Below are 22,601 nucleotides of genomic sequence, written 5' to 3'. Positions count from 1 at the left end.
CCGAGGCGAAGGAGGATCTCGGCCAGGAGCCCAGGAGATCGTCGTTGTCGATCACCTTGGATACTGCCGCCGCAGCTGGCTGCGTCGTGCCTTCCATTGGTTTTCTGTGGTATGGGGGTATCGAGGCACGTTTTTTTTGAGACAAACTCACAAAGCCTTTATTATCCCGTCACAATGTTTACAGGGACGAAAGAAAGATTTCCCGGTTGACCTAACCAAACATGGCGGCCAACTTGGAGAGTAAGTGCATGCTTTGCGAGGTTGTGAGCTTCAAAATTGGAGCTCCTAAATTCATGAACTACGTTACAAAAATGAAACTCTGAAGATCTGTCTATAATTTCTTTGATCACCGACACATACACCGCGGACGTGCCCTTGCTCAGTCATCTACCACCGTCTTGCAATCCGATGCGACATGGATATCTTGGACTTAAAGATCTGCCGCGAGGGACAAAGCTTCCCTTATTGCCATCGCTTCATGTGTTGCTGGATCGATGATATGCTTCACCAAAATGGCTGACGCACCGAGAAATCCCCCTGCTGATATCTACATACTGAAGCAATAGCGCCATACCTGCTACGCACTGAGATAGCAGCACCTACATTTAACTTTGCACAACCCTGAGGAGGAGGAAGCCAGGTTGACTGTCTTGAAACAGGCACTGTCATAGGCCGTTGAGTCCAACAGCTCACTTGCTTTAATTCTGACAAGTATTTTGTTATGAAGCTGTTGGTGGCAAAAGGTGATTGGAAAATATCCTCATACACAGTTTTCCTCCGCGCACCCCATATGGCCCATGCCGTAACCACCAAACTAGTGAACTCCTCCTCATCTAATATTTCATGTAAAGCAAACAGCCATGCCTTCGGATCCTCCTCTTGGCTAGCAATGACTTTCTCCACAAAATCCTCCGGCGCAAGGGCCCATATGCTTCTCGACATAGAGCATGTCATAAGCGCATGTCTCCATGTATCTCGAGCCCCATAGATTCTGCATGTAACATGATCAGCCATGTTCCTATGATGTAGCACGTCGCCGGTTGGCATCGACTGTCTAGCTAGCCTCCAAACAAACATCAGAAGCTTTGAAGGGACCTGTGTGTGCCAAACCGCAGACCACTTCTCACTCTCCCTTGCTGATGGACCTTCCTCTTGATATAGCCACCGTTCCCTGCTCAACTTGGTCCTCAAGATAATCTGATATGCCGACCGGACGGTGAACACACCTCGGTCTTCCTCATGCCACGCCCAAAAATCCGTCACGTTCCTTGTGCACAAAGGTATTTTCAAAATCTCCTCAGCATCAAAAGGGGTAAAGACCTCCCGCAATAATCCCTCATTCCATTCAGCAGTAGATGACTCGATGTAGTCTGAAACTTTAGTTGGAGGGTTAGGAGCTAAGGATGTAATCGGGAGATTGAAATTGTCTCTCGGTATCCAATTGTGTGTCCACACGTCAATCTCCTCTCCATTGCCAATCCTCCTTATAATCCCTTGGGCCAAGATATCCCTTCCGTCCAAAACTGCACGCCAAATCTAAGAAGGGTGAGCTCCCAATTCGGCATCCAGTAAGGTACACTGTGGATAGTAAACAACTTTCAACAATCTAGCACTCAAAGATGTCTCGTCTGTCATTAGCCGCCAAGATTGTCTGGCCAAGAGTGCTAAGTTGAATATCTCCACGTCACCAAACCCCAATCCTCCCAAGTGTTTTGGCCTAGTCATCATATCCCACGCAACCCAGCTAGGCTTCCTCTTTCCGTTCTTGCTTCCCCACCAAAATTGTCGTATGATAGATGTAATATTCTCACACAAACCCCTTGGCAAGCGGAAACATGACATGGAGAACACTGGAATAGCCTGTGCAATAGACTTGATCAACACTTCTTTACCAGCAGCTGACAGCAGCTTCTCCATCCACCCTTTAATTTTTCCCACACCCGATCTCTCAAATACTTGAAGGTGCCATTTTTTGAGTGTCCTACATCAGTAGGCATTCCCAAGTAGCGTTCACTCAATGACTCATTGCGCACATGCAAAGAATTTTTTATCTCTTCCTTCAGAATTGTGGGGCAACCCTTGCTAAAGAAGATTGAAGATTTGTCATGGTTTATCCTCTGTCCTGATGCATTACAATATGTATCTAGCAGGTTTGACACTGCAACTGATCCCTCCACAATAGCCTTGAACAACAGCAGGCTGTCATCTGCAAATAAAAGGTGGTTTATGGTGGGTGCCGTTGGGGACACCTTAATACCTGCAATTGACGACTCAGAACTGGATTTCAGGAGGCACGAAAGGCCCTCTGCTGCAATCAAGAATAAGTAAGGGGATATTGGGTCCGCCCTGCCGAATACCTCTCGTCGGCTTAAAAGATTCAACTTTCTCTCCATTGAAAAGAACTGAGAAAGATACTGAAGAAACAAAGCTCATAACTATGTTGATCCACTGCTGTGAGAAACCCAACTTAGCCATAATACCCTTCAGATATGGCCATTCCAGTCTATCATATGCTTTCATCATATCTAATTTCAAAGCACAGAAACTATTTAACTTTCATTTTGACTTCTTCATGAAATGCAAACATTCTTAAGCACATATGATATTGTCTGTGATAAGTCTACCAGGCACAAAAGTAGATTGCTCGGCAGAAATTATGTGAGGCAGCACTAACTTTAGTCTGTTGGCCACAACCTTAGAAGCAATTTTATATAGTACATTGCAAAGGCTTATGGGACGAAACTGTGATAACAGAGAGGGGCTGATTACCTTTGGTATTAAAACCAGGATTGTATCATTGATTCCCTCCGGGCTTTCCTCTCCCCGTACTATACGAAGCACAATCCTCGTGACATCCTCACCACAGATATCCCAGTTGCGTTGATAGAAATGAGCAGGAAAACCATCAGGCCCCGGTGCCTTTGTAGGGAACATCTGGAATAGCGCTGTTTTTACATCCTGGGCAGTATAATCAGCATTCAGACTTGCGTTCATCTCACCTGTCACCCTCCTTGGAACATGATTCAAAATAGCCTCCATATCACGCACCCCCTCTGAGGTGTATAAATTTTGATAGAAGCTACCACTACAAAAAATATGTCAACTTGTGACCTTGACTATTGGTCACTGAAAGGTCATTGTTTTTCATTTGCGACCTTTTTGTGACCAAAAACAGAAGGTCAAAAGCTAGCGGTCATAAACTGAAATTAACGACCTTCTCTGTGAGAAGGTTGTACATGTTTACGACCAAAACAGAATGTCGTTGAACCCATGACCTTTTGTTTTGGTCACTAGTTGTCTGCCTAGGCCACGTCGGATCCGACATGGCAATCTGACGTGGCAAAATTATGACCAATTGAAAAGGTCGTTACCTAGAATCAGCCCGGTCCATTTCGGTTCTTTAGATGGGCCAAGCCCATTAATTCAGCCTTTCTAATTTTTTCTGTCAATTTTTGGTCAACTTCATGGGCCAAGCCCAACGTTGCAGCCTTTTTATCTTTTTTTTTCAAATGAGTCCAGCCCAATGTTTTCCAGGTTTTTCTTTCCTGGGCCTTGGCCTTTCCACATTCATTTATTTTCGTTTTACCTTTTTACCCAAAATATTTGTCCAACTCCAGCCCATTTAGCGAACATTTTCAAACCAGTTTGAGTAACAACATGTATCAAGTTACCACGAATTAGCTGAATATTATGGAAATATCTCAGAACACACATTCTACAAATTTCCATCACATATGTATTTTATACAGATCCAAGCAACCTAGAACATGTTGTAGTCAAGCATTCAGGTGCTGGAATACTCCAAAACAGGAAAAATAAATAGAACAAGCCTATCTAGTGCTTCTTCAAGTGCACGAGAAAACATTGTAATCTGCTTCTTCAAGTACTGCTCCTTCCTTTCGCAAAACATCTGGACATTCAAAAGAGAACAAAAAGTATGTCACTGATAGAACAAATATTACACGGATACTCCTAAAATAAAAACTAAAGACACACCAGTATTTTATCATTCTACTTATTATTATTTGAAGAAGATCATTCTACTTATCTGGAATAGGCATATTCATCAAAACTAGGATTGAATTGGCACATATGACAAACTTAGCAAGAAATAAGATTGAATGTTTCACATACACGACAAGTTTGAAAACGATCATTCAAAGTTACAGCAGATCAAAGTTCCATTTGAGTATAAGGAACAATACTCATATTCAATCAATAAGCAACTATGTGAAAATTAATTCAGATTTACTAATGTGTGTGTCCAATGATACATGCATCAAGCATAAGGCCATCAAGCATCAGGCCCTTATTTGTTCAACAAGACAAGAACATACCTGACTTTGTGTTGATATGATGGATGGTTCTTCTAGTCCGCATCATCGTTAATGATGGACGCCACATGTACTTGTCCATTTAGAAGTATACCATGCAAAATGTTACACAAGCAGGTATTAGCATAAAGTAGAGCTTCTATAATACATGTAAACTTTAGATATGAAGAACCAAGAGTTCCGGAAGCAACAAATCTGGCATAGGTAAACCAGGACATGATGAAACAAATTTTCCTTATGCGCGCATTTAAACAGGAATATGGTGTCCCCTTCATACTACCACGTCATCATCAGGATTAAAACAACACATTGATACTCAGAGTGCATCGATCGAAACCAATCCGAGCAGGGAGCAAAATAGATCCTCTATTTAATTGTCATTAGAATAGAAGCTGCAGGACAAAGATGAAGCACCCTTAGCTCAGTTTGCTAGCACACGGGCCATAAAAATCAGCAAAAGATTCAAAAAGCACGACTCTAATCTTAATGTTTGTGTGGAAACAGGAAAAGAATTGTACAAGTTTAGTATTGTACACAACAATGAGCATAACTTCAATACTGCACAGCAAATTTAGTCAGTTATCAAATCACCTTGTGGCTATACCACATGCTGACATCAATCACACACAATTGTTCCAGATTGAATCCCCACACACCGCATATATAAACCAAGTATAAGCATGCAGCAACAGGAAGGATTACAACAGGTTCAATTCAATCAATTTCCTAAGCATTGAATCAGTAGCATAAGCATGCAGCAACATAAGCATTTAATCAACAGCAGCGTGAGCATAAGCATTAAATCAGTGGGAGCAGCACAAGCAACAGCACCACCAGCACAAGTGCACACCTATTCAAGCTAGTAGCAGCCTAGCAGGCTAGCAGCAGAAGCATTCAAACAACTAGAGAAGCACAGTATAACAACAAAAGCATGGACTATCACATGTCATATCTTACAAACTTAGGCAAGTGTTCTCATGTTATCCTTAACATCATGCACTAACTTGGGTAATTAGCTTCAAACAATACATAGCAGTACATTACTTGGGAAAAGATAGTAGACTTAGAAAAAATGATACATGCCCTTAAAGAGAGGACGGTGTCAAGTGCGGCCACAGACATAGGCATTAGCCGCACCCACGACCCTGGACACTCTCACAGCCGAAGAGGAGGTGCCTTGCATACGGTCTCCTTCGAGTTTGTGAGAGAAAGAATGAGGTGAAGGTCAGTACGCATCAAGGATGCTGCTGTTCTGGGTCAAGCTAAGTCAAGGGCATAAGATATTTTAGTAAAAAAAATAACATGTGAACATCTTGCACAAACTGTCATCATTTATAAAAAATACAAAACAAATATGCAAACAGCTATACAATGGTTGAGTGCTCATACTTATATTATATCAGGCAATAGCATTTAGCAATAGTGATGATCAACTACACTATTCGGCTATCATGAAAAATTAATTCTCAAGATGTAGAAAGTTTTTTTACAATAGTTTGGGTTTTAAAATTTGTCATCTTGAAGCATCACACTAGCAAATGATAGGAAAGATCACAGGAAATAGGACTTCCCTGATCAAGTATACATAAGCATAAAAAAGATCAAACAAGCTCATTGTGCATTTTATTTTCAATGTGATACACAATAAGCATAAGTAACCACTAGGAAACAACTTGCTATCTACAGGCCCTATTATCGGCAACAGGAACATTAGGCAAGGAAGAACACTATAATTTCTGTGAGATTTTTAGGTCAATGGAACCGAGATAAATGTGGCTTGTGAAGGATTCAGTTCCATTCTTACTACTTAAAAACATTGGCGATCCATTTATATCTAACTCGGGGATTTAGTTTGTAGTCACCAAATTATCCAGAACTAGCAGGATTCATGATAAATAGCAGTTTTCTGGTGAACGCAACACAAAATAAAGGATTCATGATCTACTAATGACTTCTAGCATTAGTGGTCACCAATTATTCAGAACCAAAATTGACATCAGCAACTTATTTATCAGAACTAAAACGGGTAGACTTAACAAGAGATCAATCATAAAAAAACACTTCTGGCCTAGTAAGCAACAGTATAGCATGCACTTATTAAATTCTTAACAGAATCAACAGAGCACTGTTTATACTCGGCAACAATACCCAGAAACACAGAAAAGGTTCATGAATTCGACATCCACTAGCAGAACCTATGGGACAAAAAACCTGGCACATTAATCAATCCGCCCTACCAATCAAGTCTGTACAAAAGCAGTACATCACAAATTAAAGCAACAATCAAAATAAGATTACAGCGGCTCAGAGGTATTGGCCGCAGTAGCACCATCCCCTTCATCAGTCACTCATGGACACCAGACAGACTTTGAGCTGCTGCTGTTGCTGCACAAGAAGAAAATGAGACATGTGCTAGGAAGGAAGGAATGGATCCAGAAACAACAAAGGAGCAGCAGGTAGCTGACCTTTGTGCCCTTGACACTGGAGCTCCATGGACCTGAGCTTGGTGGTGACCAATCAACAGTCGCTGCACAAGGAGAGAGAGAGGAAAGCAGAGGTTAATCACGGGTACCTTGGCTTGAATTCAACATCAATTCAACATGATTGCAACATGATGGTTAGATAGAACCACTTCGATGTCATTTTCAGCGTGAGAAATCCTGGCATATAAAATGAAGTAGCTTGACAATTCAGCAGAATATACATTGATTAACTCAACCAGGCGATCATTGGAAGTATCTATTGCATTTTTTATTTTACATGCGTTTGTTGTCATTTTCAGAGAGTAAAATTCTGTAAGCTATGTGATAGTTCAGCAGAATCTTTGCTCGCAGAACAAGATGAAGATAAAATACAGCACAATAATCAAGGAAGAAATCTCAGAACAAACAAATAGGTTCATATCTTTCAACTCTTCTTTCTCGTTCTTGATTTTGTCTCTGATTTTGGGTGTTGATTTTATCAGAAAGAAAGAACTAGAGTGGAAGAAACACAAGTAATTTTGGGACCGTGAGTGCGTGCATACCAGGCGGCGAGGGTGGTGGCGGAGGAGGCGGCACAGGTGGGCGAGGGCGCGTGCTTGATGTGGTAGGCGGCGCGGTTTGCGGAGATCTCGTCGAGCCGCTTCCTGATCTGGCGGACGCGCGCTGAGAGGTCATGGCGGAGCGTGACCTGCAGTCCCGCGCAGCGCGGCCGCTAGTGGCGCCAACTCCAGCGCCACCCGGAGCAGCGCGCCACCGTGTCGGGGAGCGGCGGGTCCGGGCCGCGGCGCCTTTGGCGCGGTGGAGGAAGTCGTCGAGCGCGGTCGAGGCGGCGTAGGGGAAGGGAAGGAGGAGGCGGACGGTGCAGGGGAAGGGAGGAAGGATCTGTTGCTGCACCTCCAGCCCACGGATCCAGAGCTCGGTCGCCATGGTTGCGCCGCGGGCTAGGGTTTCGGGCACTTGGGAAAGATGGAGAAGGCGTGCGCGGTCTCCGGCGCGCCGGCGGTTGTGGTGGTAGAGGCTTGGGGGCACCGGCGGTGGTGGGGTAGAGGAGAGGCTGGGGGTCTCCGGCGGTCTCAGAGGAGGTGAGGGCGCGCACGGGCGGCAGTGGGGCGTGCGGCGGAGGGGAGGGGAGAGAGGAAGGAGAAGAGAGGGAGGGGAGAAAGGAAGGAGGCGGGGGGGATGGAAAAAGTCCATGAGCATCCTAAGAGCTAGGGTTTCGGCTTATGTGGGCTTGGGGTGAGGACTAACGTTGGATCCGCGATCATCCAACGGTGTTCCATATATGATCCGCGTGAAGCGCCAACGGACCAATCAAAATGCAGTACACACGAACGATGTTATGACCTTCTAAATAGGTCGTAGTTGACTAAAAAATTGGTCGTAGTTGACTAAAAATTCATTTTATAATTTTCAAGCGCTCAAAATGAGTTTTTTTGTGAAGGGTCTATCATATATTTGTTGCAAAATTGGACCAAAACAGTTGTCTGAAATATTAGGCCATGTTTAATGCACAATTGACCAAATGGTTGGGTGTCGAAAGTTTCGATCCACCTCTCGTGAAAAAGACAAATTTCCTCCGATCCAGCTGGAAGCGGGTCAAGTTTGAACTTCAATTGTCTTATAGTTTGCTCTTTATTTTTTCCAAAAATCACTTTTAGGTACATAAGTATTTATTTAATCATAGAAACACAAAAAGGTTTCCAAAATTCAACCACTAGCAAGGAACGGTCATGCCCGCCATTTTGACCGCATTTTGAAACGAGTATAAAAAATTCAAAAAAAAGAAAAAAAATGGAAAACCTACGCACTGTGTCATTATATGTGACCAAGTTACCAGAAAAAATTATAAACTTGTAATACGACAATTATTTTTAAAAAGGGTTCTCAGAAACAAGCTGTCAAATGTGAAGATGCATGGCTTTCAACCCAAATGCTCAATCTTATGGCCACATTCATGACATAGTTTGTTCCAATGATCTTATATTGTGCACAAGGGTGCATCTTAGGATGGCACACAATGTTGCCTAAGGAAGGTTTCATTTTCTTTGGACGAAAAATTCAGTTTCCATTTTTCGAGTGCCCAAAATGAGTTTTTTTGTGAAGGACCTATAATATATTTGGTTCAAAATTGTACCAAATCAATTTTCTAAAATACTAAGACATATTTAATGCACAATTGACCAAATGGTTGGGTTTCAAAAGTTTTTATCCACCTCTCGTGAAAAAGACAAATTTCCGCCGATTCATTTGAAAGTGGGTCAAATTTGAACTGCAACTGCCTCATAGTTTACTCTTTATTTTTCCCAAAAATCATTTCTAGGTACATAAGTATCTATTTAATCAGAGAAACATCAAAAGTTTTCCAAGATTCAACCACTAGCTAGGAACGGTCAAGCCCGCCGTTTTGACAGCATTTTGAAACGGGCATAAAAAATTCAAAAAAAAACAAAAAATTGGAAAACCTTCGCATTGTGTCATTATATGTGACCAAGTTTCAAGGAAAAATAATAAACTTGTAATACATCAATTATTTTAAAAAAGTGTTCTCAGAAACGAGCTGTCATGCGTGAAGATTCATGGCTTTCAAGCCAAATGATCAATATTATAGCCACATTCATGGCATAGTTTGTTCAAATGATCTCATATTGTGCACAAGGGGGCATCTTGGAATTCCAAACAATGTTGCCTAAGGGAGTTTTCATTTTCTTTGCACGAAAAATTCATTTTCCATTTTCGAGTGCCCGAAAGGAGTTTTTTTTTGTGAAGGACCTACAATATATTTATTGCAAAATTGGACCAAATCAATTTTCAAAAATACCAGGCCATATTTAATGCACAAATTATCAAATAGTTGGGTGTCAAAATCTTTGGTCCATCTCTGGTGAAAAAGACAAATTTTCGCCGATCTAGCAAGAAGCGGGTCAAATTTGAATTTCAGCTGCCTCATAATTTGCTATTTATTTTTTCCAAAAAAAATTTCTAGTTACATAAGTACCTATTTAATCAGAGAAACATCAAAAGTTTTCCAACATTCAACCACTAGCTAGGAACAGTCAAGCCCGCCGTTTTGACAGCATTTTGAAACGGGCATAAAAAAATTCAAAAAAAATCAAAAAATTGGAAAACCTTCGCATTGTGTCATTATATGTGACCAAGTTTCCAGGAAAAATAATAAACTTGTAATACGGTAATTATTTTAAAAAAGTGTTCTCGGAAACAAGCTATGATGCGTGACGATTCATGGCTTTCAAGCCAAATGATCAATCTTATGGCCACATTCATGGCATAGTTTGTTCAGATGATCTCATATTGTGCACAAGGGAGCATCTTGGAATTTCAAACAATGTTTCCTAATGGAGTTTTCGTTTTCTTTGCACGAAAAATTCATTTTCCATTTTTTGAGTGCCTGAAATGAGTTTTTTTTGTGAAGGACGTACCATATTTTGGTGCAAAATTGGACTAAATCCATTTTCTAAAATTCGAGGACATATTTAATGCACAATTGTCAAAATGGTTGGGTGTCAAAAGTTTTGATCCACCTCTGGTGAAAAAGACAAATTCCGGCCGATTCAGTAGGAAGTGGGCCAAATTTGAACTGCAGCTGCCTCATAGTTTTCTATTTATTTTTTCCAAAAATCATTTCTAGTTACGTAAGTACCTATTTAATCATAAATACATGGTTTGTTTGCGATACGTCGAGGTTTGGACGGTGGCTGAGGGCCCCAACTCTAGAGCGAGTAAACTCGCATGCCCGCCGCGTGGTCACCGCGTGACCGTGGAGTTGCCATGTGTTCTGGGCGGCCTAGGCATGTCTAGTGGGTTGGGCGCTCCCCAGGTAGGTGCTAGGAATAAAATCAGAACATAAGATTCTCACGAGGAGACCGGTCGATGCTCAAACATGAATGAGCAGCAAAGTGTTTGATTAGCGGTATGGGAAATGCACATGGCTAATGGGCGTGAGTTTTGGCTGAGGATGATCAGTTACTAAGAAGACCGTCTTCACAAATTTTCAGCTCAAAAGGAGGACCCTAGGTGGTACTTGCTTTGCAAGGTACCACACCGGACATAAATACGAATGTTGAAGCTGGGCTCAAAACAATGAATGGATTGAGCCGGCTTTTGGTGGAGGATGGTTATTTGGGCATAGGAAAGAACTGTAGAAAATGGATACCATTTGGACATGCCAAAGTGGTACTTCCTTCACAAAGTGCTGCTCTGAACAGAATATGAAAATGAATATTGTTGAGTTATTTTTGAACTAGGCAAGGAAGGTTTTTGACATATTTGATGAAGATATGATCCAAATAATTTATGAGTATTTTTGGGAATTTTTGGAATAACAGAAATATAGGTTGCTTCACAACCTAGGGCAAAAATTGACACATGGACATGACACATAGGCAAAACTGATGAGATGGTGCCTAGTCATCATAACCCAACACAATCTACAAGGCTTTGACCATCTATATTGGTCGTTAACAACTATAAATAAGGCAGCGGACCAGCACTGTTTGCTTTATGACCATTTCGTGTAAGGAAATTACGACCTTTCTAACCAAAATGGTCGCAATGGTTTAGGATTTGGAGCCCCCCGAACAGCTTTTGATCAATTGGTCTGAAATAGTCATAGATCTATGACCAATTCTTCTAGGGTCACTGACAGAAGGTCACTAGTTGACATATTTCTTGTAGTGTACTGGCCATTTCTTTAAGTTCATCAGGATCAACCACAATTGCTCCCAAGGAGTTTTGCAATGCTTTTATCATGTTCCTTGTGCGGCGCAGACTTGCTCTTAGATGAAAGAACTTTGTATTTTTTTTCTCCAGCTGCCAGCCACTCAATCCTTGCCCTCTAGCGCCACATTATATATTTCCTGTCGGTGATACATCTCTATCAATCGTTCATTGATCTTTAACTCCATATGGGACGGTCCCAGCCGCAAAGGATCAGTCCGTAGCTCCTCCAGTTTTTTCTTGAGTGTTTTGATTTCTTTCCGGACGCTACCAAAAGTGTCAGTGCTCCAGCGTGCCATATCCCCTGCTAGATCAGCAAGCTTTTGGCGTAGCTCTCCCACCGGGGTACAAGGCGGTCCGGAGTCCCATCCGTCCGTCGCCACATCATGAAAGCCTTCATGTGACTTCCACATCACCTCATACTTCAAATCACGTGGCTTCGGTCGTTCCTTTCTACCACCCCAGTCAACCATGGTCGCTGCGTGATCAGATGTCGCTACTTCTTCGTGCGTTACCACTGCCAAAGGAAACCTTGCCATCCAATCTGTGTTGACCAAGGCAGGATCAAGTCTACATCGCGTGAAGGACCCTCCGGTGACCTTCTTCTCAAATGTCCAAAAATGGCCTTGATAGCCCAAGTCTAGCAGCATGCAAACATCAATCGTGTCTCTAAAAGCTTGGATCTGTGCATTGCTACGTTGTCCAACTCCTTCATGTTCATCTGGACGTAAAACCTCATTGAAATCTCCCATGCACATCCATGGCAAGTCACTCAAAGTGCTAATGCTTTTCAGTATGGTCCAAGTTTGATGGCGCAAGTGGGTTTGAGCTTCTCCATACACACAAGTTAGCCTCCACTTTTCCTCCCCTTGTTCTTCCACAGACACATCTAGGTGATACCCAGAGTAACCGAGAATTTCAATATTTATTTCATTATTCCAAAAAAAGGCCAATTCCACCACTCCTACCTTGACTATCAATGGCAAGAGAATTATCATAGCCAATCGAACTTGCTAAAGATTCTACCCTCGATCCTGCAATCTGTGTTTCAACAATACAAAGCAGGGTAGGGGCAAACTTCCTCGCGAACTCGTGAAGCTCTCGGACTGCCACAGGTTTGCCCGCTCCACGACAGTTCCAGCACATGGCACTCATTGGGCCCGGCGGCGCTCCTCAAAGGAGCCCGCCAAGTTCCTAACTGCTGAGTTTGATCCTTCCTTCCCTTCTTCAAAAGTCTTCGATCTCTTCAACTCTCTCGTCGGTGGTGGACTGACAACAGAGCTGCCCAAAGGCACCAGAGCTGGATTATTGTCAACTATAGTCGTTCCCTGCCCTGCGGTATTGTTCTGTGTTCCTTCTAGCAGTCCAGCCGCAAGCCTTTTCCTGGTCAAATCTTCCATGTCAACATCTTCAGTCCCCGGCGCTGCAGCCGCCCCTGTTCTTCCCATGTTCTTGGTCCCAAAGTAGCTAGTATTACCCTCTTCATACATGTTGCTGTTTCTACCTCCAGAGTGGCCTCCCCTTCTACCTCCACGATTGCCACGGCCTCCCCCCGGGCCTCTTCCTGTACGCATGGCCAGCTCGCTCGCAGGTCCTTGAAAACCAAGGTAGACGGAGGGTGGATCCCGTTCCCGTGCTCCTTGTAAAGATGACCAAGCATACCACATACGACACACCAGTCAGGCAGCTTTTCGTATTTGACTCTGTAGATCTGCCTCTTCCCCTCTCTGACCATGGATACAACATTCTTCAAAGGTTTGGAGACATTGATCCGCACCCAGACCCGGTAGAAATTACCAATGAGGTCATGAGATGAGGGCTCCGTAAACAGGACTTCCCCCACTTTTGCCGCCAGAGGGGTAATCAGATGGGCATACAGGTCGGGCAGATCGTGGATTTGAATCCATATATCGATCGTCTCCAGCTTGACCATCGATGGCTTTGAGATCCCGTCATAGCGAGCCATTACAACCGCATCTCCTCTGAAGTTCCACGACCCGTCATTGATCACCCTCTCCCAATCTCCCAAGCATGCGAATTGGACGGTATACAGATTCTCTTCAAGAGGTTTGAACTTCACTTCCTGCGCAGCATCCCATGCCGATCGCATGTTCCTATAAAACCAGGTCTGGCTATAAGTCTTGGTGGTGTTTGACTTTGGCAAGCATGATCCATCTAGGCTCCTCCGAAGGTGCTTCCTTCTCATCAAAGATCACATCATCTAGGTCTTCCTCCGTCAGTCCCAACTCTCTCATCATTGCCTCAACATCATCTACTTCCGCCGTGGCAGATCAGGTTTTTTTGTTGGGGGAACCCTAACTCCACCGCTCCCTAGCCAAGCAGAAGCAAGGCGGCGGCACGCGACCGCTCCCAGCGTCGTCAGGCGATCGCCGGAGATAGAGGAACGTGGTAGGGGAGGATAGAACTTGACGGCGGCCTGGTCGCCTCCGGGAGAAAGACAAACCCTAACTAGAGGGAAAACACTGGGATAGGAAAAGGTCAATGACATAGTGGTGGGTATCGAGAGGCACGTGATCTAGGAAGGTAAACACGAACGATTCCTCGTCTTGCTGGGCCTGCTGTGGAGTTAAGGCTCTTCAAAGTAACCAAACATAGCCCATCAAGGCCATCTATCAACCGAGCAATTAGCAGACGTCTCCCGTCCGAGTTCCGACTGCTCTCCGGCGCCGCCGCGAGGCGTTGTCCACCTCTCCGTCAAGCTCCCCCACCTCCAACGACCGGTGCCTCCGCCCCGCCTGCTCCCCGGTTCCGGCTGGCCGCACCCCGCGCCGTCTGCTACAGCTAGCTGCGGCTCGCATGCTGTTCCACGCCGGCGAGAGGACTCAGAGAGCGCGCACGAGGCACGGAAGCACAGCTTCGGTGGCCACTTGCTCGCCGTTTGATGTGCTGCTGCTTCCTCCGGGTTCGCCACTCAGCCGCAGCCGCTCCTGCTGGACAGCCGGAGCAAGGTACTGAACTGAACATTGTACTTGTTGGCTCGATGTACTCTATCCATTTGTAGTTTGTAGAATTGGTACTTGTTTTTGTTGAATGAAATAAATCGATGATTAATGTCGTAATTGCAGGATTGAAATATGGTGGCATCACGCGTTAGTTATTTTTCAAACAGACTGAAGAAATAAACACTTGCGTCAGCTAACAAGAGATAACAAAGGTGCATGGTATTTTTTAAATCTGATATTATTTACTCACTTGGTTTACAGTTGCAAAGCAGAAAAGCAACATTACACCAGATGATATGAACCTTACTTGATGCACAACTTATCAAGAAAACGGGAGAAGGAAACCCTCCATGGCTCGAGGAAAAATAGAGCTCCAAACCAAAGCCAAAAACCAAAAACAACGCCAAGAATTACAGAGTAACACAACCCCACATCGCTTCCGAGTTGCTGTCTATGGTCTTGAGTTCCCTCATCCAGACAATGTACGCTCAACGGGGAGCCACAAAGCCCCAGATTGTTGCCGTAAATCGATGGGTTTACAAGTGTCTGCAGCTGACTTCCAGTAGGTATGGGCCCTGTTAAGTGGTTGTTGGAGAGATTTAACACGCCGAGGGATGGTAAATTTGAGATGCTAGGAGGGATAGCACCTGAAAGTTCATTCCATGACAGGTCAAGGAACTCCAGGACCTCCAAACTTCCAATGCTTTTTGGAATACTGCCTGATAGATCATTTCTGGACAAGTTCAAGAATCGGAGACCGTGAAGGTATGTTAGCTCCTCGGGGATGTCCCCTAGAAACAGATTGCTCGATAAATCGATGCCTGTCATTAGCTTGATTGTTTTCTGAAAAGTTTGCTCACGGCCTTTCCAGAAAATGTTAAGTCTCTCTCGGTACTCATCTGCTGACGACGGGTTATCAGGTGGCATGGTCCTCCGAGAAAAAATAGAAATCTGGCTCAACTGGACCACGTCATGCCTTTCAGAAGTTTCTGCTGTCCAAGAGGACATTTGTTCCATCATGGAAAATAAGTTGCGAAACGTACCCGGGATGAATCCAGTAAAGTTATTGTTGGACATGTCAAGTACTTGCAGATTAGAAAGTTGGGATATCTCGGACGGAGCAACGCCACTGAAATTGTTGGATGAGACGCCCAGAACTCGTAGAAGAAGAACACTTCTTCCAATCCAACCAGGAATAGTGCCGAAGAACATGTTGTTCCCAAGATCTAGTGTGATGAGCTTACTGCAACAGGTTTCAATGATAGATGGGAAATCCCCGGAGAAGCTATTGTTAGCAAGATGAAGTGATTGGAGAGGGAACTCGCTCAAGCTTATTGATGCAGTAGGAAATTTACCCCAAAACCCATTGCTGGACACATCCATAATGACCAGTGCTTGTAGTTTCCACCAGCAACTTGGGAGCTCACCAGTGAAGTGGTTATTTGATAGATCCAGTAACTGGAGAGAGGTCAATCCACAGAAGGCTGCAGGAATGTTTCCAGACAGGCGATTGTTGTTCATCGATAGAATTGTTAGATTTGTGCACCGTGACCAATCAGTCGACAACTGCCCTGTCAGCTTGTTCCCTGAGATATCCACGAAATCCAAAATGGGATGGACACCGAACACCTCTGAGATGTCGCTGGTGAATTGGTTCTGGTCCAACCTCACACGAAATAGGCCTGTGCAGTACTTGAGGCATGGCGGCAGCGTGCCGCTGAAGTTGTTGTGATTCGCTGTGAAGTTCATTAGCGCGAGCCCATCACACAGGCTCCGTGGTAGTTCACCTGAGAAGCTATTGTTCGCGAACATTGCGTTGATCAAGCTCAATCCCTTCCCGAGGTCCGGTGGTAAGGTACCACTGAAGTTGTTATTGGATAGGGCCAAATATTTTAGATTCCTGAGCGATGTGATGGTGGTGGGCAGCTCGCCTTCCAAACAGTTCGTGTTGACATCCAAGACTTGCAACGCAGTCATGTTGCCTGTCTCCGGTGGGATCGGTCCGGTGAGCAGGTTGAAGAAGAGCGACAGCCTCATGAGCTGCGTGAGTTTACCCAACGAGCTGGGTATAAGGCCCGTGAGCCAATTCATGGACAAGTCCAACTGATTCAGGCTCACCAATTCGCCAAGCTCTACTGGGATAGAACCGGTAAGGTTGTTGTCAAAGAGATACAAGATTATTAGCTTCGTTGCCTCGCAGAGCTCTGGCGGTATCTTCCCAGTGAGCGAGTTTCCAAATATTTGGAACGATATGAGCTCTGTCCAGCTCGTGAACAAAGCTGGAGGAATCTGACCAGTGAGTTTGTTCAACGAAATGCCAAACTCCCGCATTTTGCGCATCCCGGCCAACTCCGGCGGCAAGGCACCAGTGAACTCATTCACTGACAACTCCGCAAAATTGAGATCGCCCAGGTTGCCCAGCTGTGGAGGAATAGTGGAAACCAGCCCGTAGTTCTTCAGGTGAAGGTGTTGCAGCATTTGGAGCTGACCAAGACCCGGTGGGATCGTCCCACCGAGCGGGTTGTTGCTGAGTTCAAGAGCTCTCAACTGGGACATGGACCCAAGGAAATCAGGAATGCCACCAGTCAGATTGTTGGTTGCAACCCGCAGGTCCCGGAGCTTCCTCAGCTTCGACAGCGACGCTGGTATCTGGCCAGAGAAGGCGTTCAAGGATAAGTTGAGGTACTTGAGGTTGGGGAGCTTCTCCGGTAGCAAGTTCGGTATTGGCCCAGAGATATCATTCTCCGATAGGTCGAGGTAGGTGATGTTGCCGCTCTCGAGAACGAACTCTGGGAAGCTGCCGGTGAGGTAGCAGAGGGAGAGCGACATGAAGGTGACGGTGGGCATTGGTGAGAACCTACCGTAGTCTGGGTTGGTGAGAAAGTTGGAGCCCAGGTCGAAATGCACGATCCTGGGGAGCCTGCTGAGCTGGTGCGGGATGTCGCCAACGAGGTTGTTGTTGTAAAGACGCAGGTCGACAAGGCCAGAGAGATCGCCGAGCTGAGGCGGGATGGGGCCCTCGAACCCGTTGCTGCCGAGGTCGAGCACGGCAAGGGAGCGCAGCTGTGAGAAGCTTGCTGGGATGACGCCGACAAAGTTGTTACCATTGAGGTCAAGCACGATGAGGGTGGGAAAAGCTGTGGTATTGAGCTTGTTGAGCATGCCAGCGAGGCCTATCCCCTGGAGCCTGAGGGATTCGACACGGCCGGTGTTGTTGCAGGATACGCCAAGCCAGGAGCAAAGCCCCGTGGCCTTGGCCCAGCTAGAGAGCACATCCGGGTCGCCCAAGCTGACCTTCCAGTCTAGCAGCGCCTCGGCCTCCGACTCCGTTGTGGCATGGCTGCGGCCGGCAGAAACCAAGAGGGCGAGGACGAGGAGGATGCCAGTGGTGAAGGCGGCATCTGGCGGCGGCGTCATTGGATATGGCGTGTGACTACTAACGCTAATTTGGTAGAACTCGGACTCGAGATTATTTCCAACAGGAGGGGGTTTAGACGATCGACAAGTATTCCGCCGTGTGTATGTGTGCGTATCAGCTGCTTGTGGGGTGTGGCATTTATTTCCTTTGGAAAATTTCTTTGCCGGCCACTGATTTCAAGTCAAGGTCCACTAGTAGCTCTTTCTCGTAAATCATTTCCCCTCTTTGCAAGGTAGGGCTATTTTACTCTCTCTTACATCCAAATCCCCCATGCTGCCATGATGCGTTTCTAGCGTTTACCTGGCGTTATGCTTTTTGAGTGAGTGAGTGTGTGTGTTGGTGGCATGGCCACTCTGTTGTTTGTTGTATGTAGTTTTCTCCTCCTTTAATGCAAAAGCAGAGCTCCCGCTGGTTCACGTCAACAACGAAAGTGCTGCCATGATCCCACCACAGATATAACAAGAAAAGGGCAGCCCCAAAAGAGGTGGTGCAAAGTTTCTTCTTGCTGGCGATTTAAGGGAGCACGAGTATTTGCTCTGAAGGCTTTTCCTTGTACTCCCTCCTATCCATATTACTTGTCGGAGCTTTAATACAACTTTAGTATAAAGTTGTAATAAAGCTGCGACGAGTAGGACTAGCAAATTTTGGGTATTCAATCTGTCATGTAAAAGAAGCTTCAAGAAGACTTCATGGTTTGGTTGACAGGAGCCTTTCCAAATCCATGAAAAATGTGGTGGTGCAATTTTAAAACCAATGATTACTTTGTAGGCTTTGACAAATGAAAAAAAAAAGATCACTTCCCAAATATAATTCAAACGATCCGGATATGTTGTTGCTTCTTGAGCGGCCACCTGTGAGGTAAGATCTTCCACCGCAATACTTGGTAAGCTTGTTGTAGAGGCAGATGATAAAGGTCTTCCAAAAATTATGAAGCACTAGGTGGACTGTTAAATTTATATTTTAGCAAAAATATATACTTGGGGTGGAACTGCTGATGTTAAAATGTGCAAACCAGTCCCAAAAAGAGCAGGTTTGTGTTCTCCTAATGAACATTTGGTCATCTACCCCGTCCATTACACAATATAGTGCACTTACGCTTTTTGAGATTTAGGTTTGACTATAAATTTAACCTACGTGGACGATTGTGGCGGGAGCAAAATTTATACCATTGGTTTCGTATTAACTAGTACAGTCGCTCACATTGGTTAAATTTATGGTCAAACTTAAACCACAAAAAGCGCAGGCACACTACATTATGGAATGAAGGGAGTATTTGTATGGATCCAACAGTTCCATATTTGCTTTCCACCTAAAAGGACCTTCTAGATGGTTACCAGGGATGCTGGATTGAAATGCATAAAACCACCACATTAGCGCCTAGGTTTGCAGAAAACACCGGTTTAGGATTTCCACTAATTTGTGGCCTAATCTTTTGCAAAAAACACTAGTTGATGACTTTATCCCATTTGATGACGATTATGACAGATGGAGCCCACCATTTGCTAACGCGGCGTAATGTTCATGATAAACAATGTTAGACGGGTCTTTTTGCGAGAAACTCCTCCCTCCCTGAAACTACCCCGATCCAGATCGGGATCGAGCAGCCTCCTCGTGTGAGCTTCTGTAACCCGAGGAGGAAGGAGGAGGCAGTAGGCCGCGGTGTCCGGCGACTTCGTGCTCGCGTTCCAGGTGGGTGCCCGAGGGTGCCAGGTGGGTCCTAGGGGTGGCCGGCAACCCCGTGCTCGGGTTCCAGGGTGCCCGGGGGTGGCCTCCTCGACCAATACATGTGAGTGGCTGGGGAACTCCTGGCAACAGAGCTTCATCGTGTAGGGAGGCCGGTCTAGAGCGCATCACTGGCAAGCTCGGCGGCGGCGTCGCCTCGTGAAGGCCTGGATGCGGGCCAGGAGCCAAAGGGGCCGGCGCATGCGTTCTTCAACCGAGGAGCTCCGACTGCCACAAGGATGGTGGCGGCGGGCCGTGCTCGAGGTATGGGCCACTGGACAACGATGAGGGCACTCGCCGGCTGACGGCAACACCGGAGGATTTTTTAGAGAGGGAGTGAAGAAGAGGATTGACTAATCAATGCGCTGGCCCACCCGCCTAGCCAGCTCTGCCGCCGACTACCACAGCAGCCGTGCGCGTGTGCCCGTGCCCTCTGCTCCCGCTCCAGGCGACGAGGCCCATGGCCGGCGTGCTGCTGCTCTATTTGGCTGCTTGGGAGCCCAAATCTGATTTGGAGTTGATTGCTTTTTTTAATTGTTGAAGGATGTCCCTATAAAACTACAGGGACTAATGTGTAAATCTAGACAATCCCGCATCTAACATCGTCTACCGTACCATTACACCACATCATCAAATGCTGGACCCACATGTCATAATCATGGTTAAAATGCCCAAAGAGACTGATAAGTGTTTTTTGCAAAAGATTAGCCTGAAAATCAGTAGTTTTTGTCTCAAATTCGTAAACCGATGTTTTCTGCTAACCTAGACTGCAATGCGGTGGTTTTCTGCAATTCACTCAGGATGCTGCCATTAGTATTAACTAGCACAGTGGCACGCGCACTTGCGCTGGCAACATTTTTATTTGTTCTCAAAGTATATGTCAGTGCCTTTTAAATTTTGGATACACGATATTATGCTGTTGTAAGGAATATTATTGTGAATGCTATCGTCTGGTATTACATGATAGTAATACACTTTTATTTTTCTTATATGTCCATTTTAGTTTTGTTTGTCACTATTGGTAATCCCTCATGTGTGCATGCATCCCTCCTTTTCCTTCGCTTCTATCACAATTCTATTAACTTTTTAGAGAAAAGGCCACACCCTGACTTTATAAATAAAGCCACCAGGCAGAGTTAACACAGACCAAAAGGACCAGCACATAAAACATGCAGAGTATCAACCCAAATAACACAAGAGGATAGTCTAAGTACATGGCTCCCAGGCCAGTACACGGCACACAGGCCGGAGGTAGAAAAACTGACGGAGGCGAGTCCAACAGCGCCTAAGTGCCACTACTAGGGAAAACCCTAGCAGTAGCGCGGGTTTTGTGTCCACTAGTAGCGCGGGAGGCCGCGCTACTAATAAGGCGCTACAGCTATTGCTTAGCAATAACGCGTGCCCGCACGCGCTACTGCTAGGACAAATAGCTGCAGCGTTTGTTCAGTACCACGCTACTGCTAAGGTAACTACTTGCAGCGTGTTTTCTGTCCATCGCTACTAGTATTTTTTTTAGTGTATTTATGCGCCATCGTACAAATATTGGTACAATACCAGTTATGAGGTTTACATCATTATGTCCATAACAGTGTGTCAAATGAAGGTGGATTAGGTTCAAGTGGACGCAATATGTGGTGCATGTCGAAAGTATACTACTAATCCAAACTTGATCTAGTTTGGACTAGTAGTACTTTCGTTGTGCACCACATGTTGCCTCCACTTGAATCTAATCCGCCAGCACAAGCTATTTAATTATCATCATAGTCATTACCACCAACAATATTTATTTAATCACCACTAACACTAGCTAATAATAATCATCATAGTCATTACCATCAACACTAGCTATTTTATCATCATAGTAATAGTGTAGCACATCATCATCCTCAAACTCATTTCTAGCTAGCTAATCACTCCTGCTGCTCTCTCTTAGGTAAAATAACATAAAACATGTATAGCTCTCCTCCTTGATCAAACTGGAGCATGCAGATGAACCTGTCTCCTAATCGTGGGTAGCGCATCTGTTTGCTGCCCCCTAGTACTTCTTTGCGCTCCCACATCACATATTTGGTCCAGTCTTGCACTATTAAGCATTCGTCGCTAATCTTGAATGCACTAAAGTAATTTGTAGGATATCTTGGTCGTAAGCTGATAATACTCATGGTACCTTTAGTCTTGATCCCATAAGGTACAACATTCATCGGGAGTCCCTGTTGAAGAACATCGTATGGTAACATACTTAGCAATGAAGTTTAGCTTCAAAAATAATGTATGGAAAAGATGCACTCATGAAAAATAGTAAAAATCTTACCATCCTTCCTAAATAGATGTGACCGTACTTCATTACGAACACTATTGGTCGCACATTTTTAGTACTAACATTTCTAAATGCAGGAAGAAAATTTGTCTTGACAGTATCAAGATCCTCAAGCCATGAAACTGTTGGAAATATGCCCTAGAGGCAATAATAAAAGGATTATTATTATATTTCCTTGTTCATGATAATTGTGTTTATTCATGCTATAATTGTATTATCCGGAAATCATAATACACGTGTGAATACATAGACCATAATATGTCCCTAGTAAGCCTCTAGTTGACTAGCTCATTGATCAACAGATAGTCATGGTTTCCTGACTATGGACATTAGATGTCGTTAATAACGGGATCACATCATTAGGAGAATGATGTGATGGACAAGACCCAATCCTAAGCATACCACAAGATCGTGTAGTTCGTTTTGCTAGATCTTTTCCAATGTCAAGTATCTTTTTCTTAGACCATGAGATTGTGTAACTCCCGGATATCGTAGGAGTGCTTTGGGTGTATCAAACGTCACAACGTAACTGGGTGACTATAAAGGTGCACTACAGGTATCTCTGAAAGTGTCTGTTGGGTTGACACAGATCGAGACTGGGATTTGTCACTCTGTATGACGGAGAGGTAT

The 22,601-nt window shown here is 44.8% G+C and overlaps 1 protein-coding gene across 1 annotated transcript; it reads right to left on the bottom strand.

Annotated features, from left to right (window-relative positions):
- Positions 1 to 14,817: 14,817 nt before the first annotated feature.
- LOC119322869 (LRR receptor-like serine/threonine-protein kinase GSO1) lies at positions 14,818 to 17,931 on the bottom strand. The gene has a single exon (XM_037596406.1). It carries the CDS (start codon positions 17,929 to 17,931, stop codon positions 14,818 to 14,820), a length of 3,114 nt encoding a protein of 1,037 aa, XP_037452303.1.
- Between the last annotated feature and the right edge of the window lie 4,670 nt (positions 17,932 to 22,601).

Source organism: Triticum dicoccoides, chromosome 6B, assembly GCF_002162155.2.
Source record: "Triticum dicoccoides isolate Atlit2015 ecotype Zavitan chromosome 6B, WEW_v2.0, whole genome shotgun sequence".
NCBI lineage: Eukaryota > Viridiplantae > Streptophyta > Magnoliopsida > Poales > Poaceae > Triticum > Triticum dicoccoides.
The sequence above is the reverse complement of the archived record's forward strand: the minus strand, read 5'-3'. Positions and strand labels throughout refer to the sequence as shown.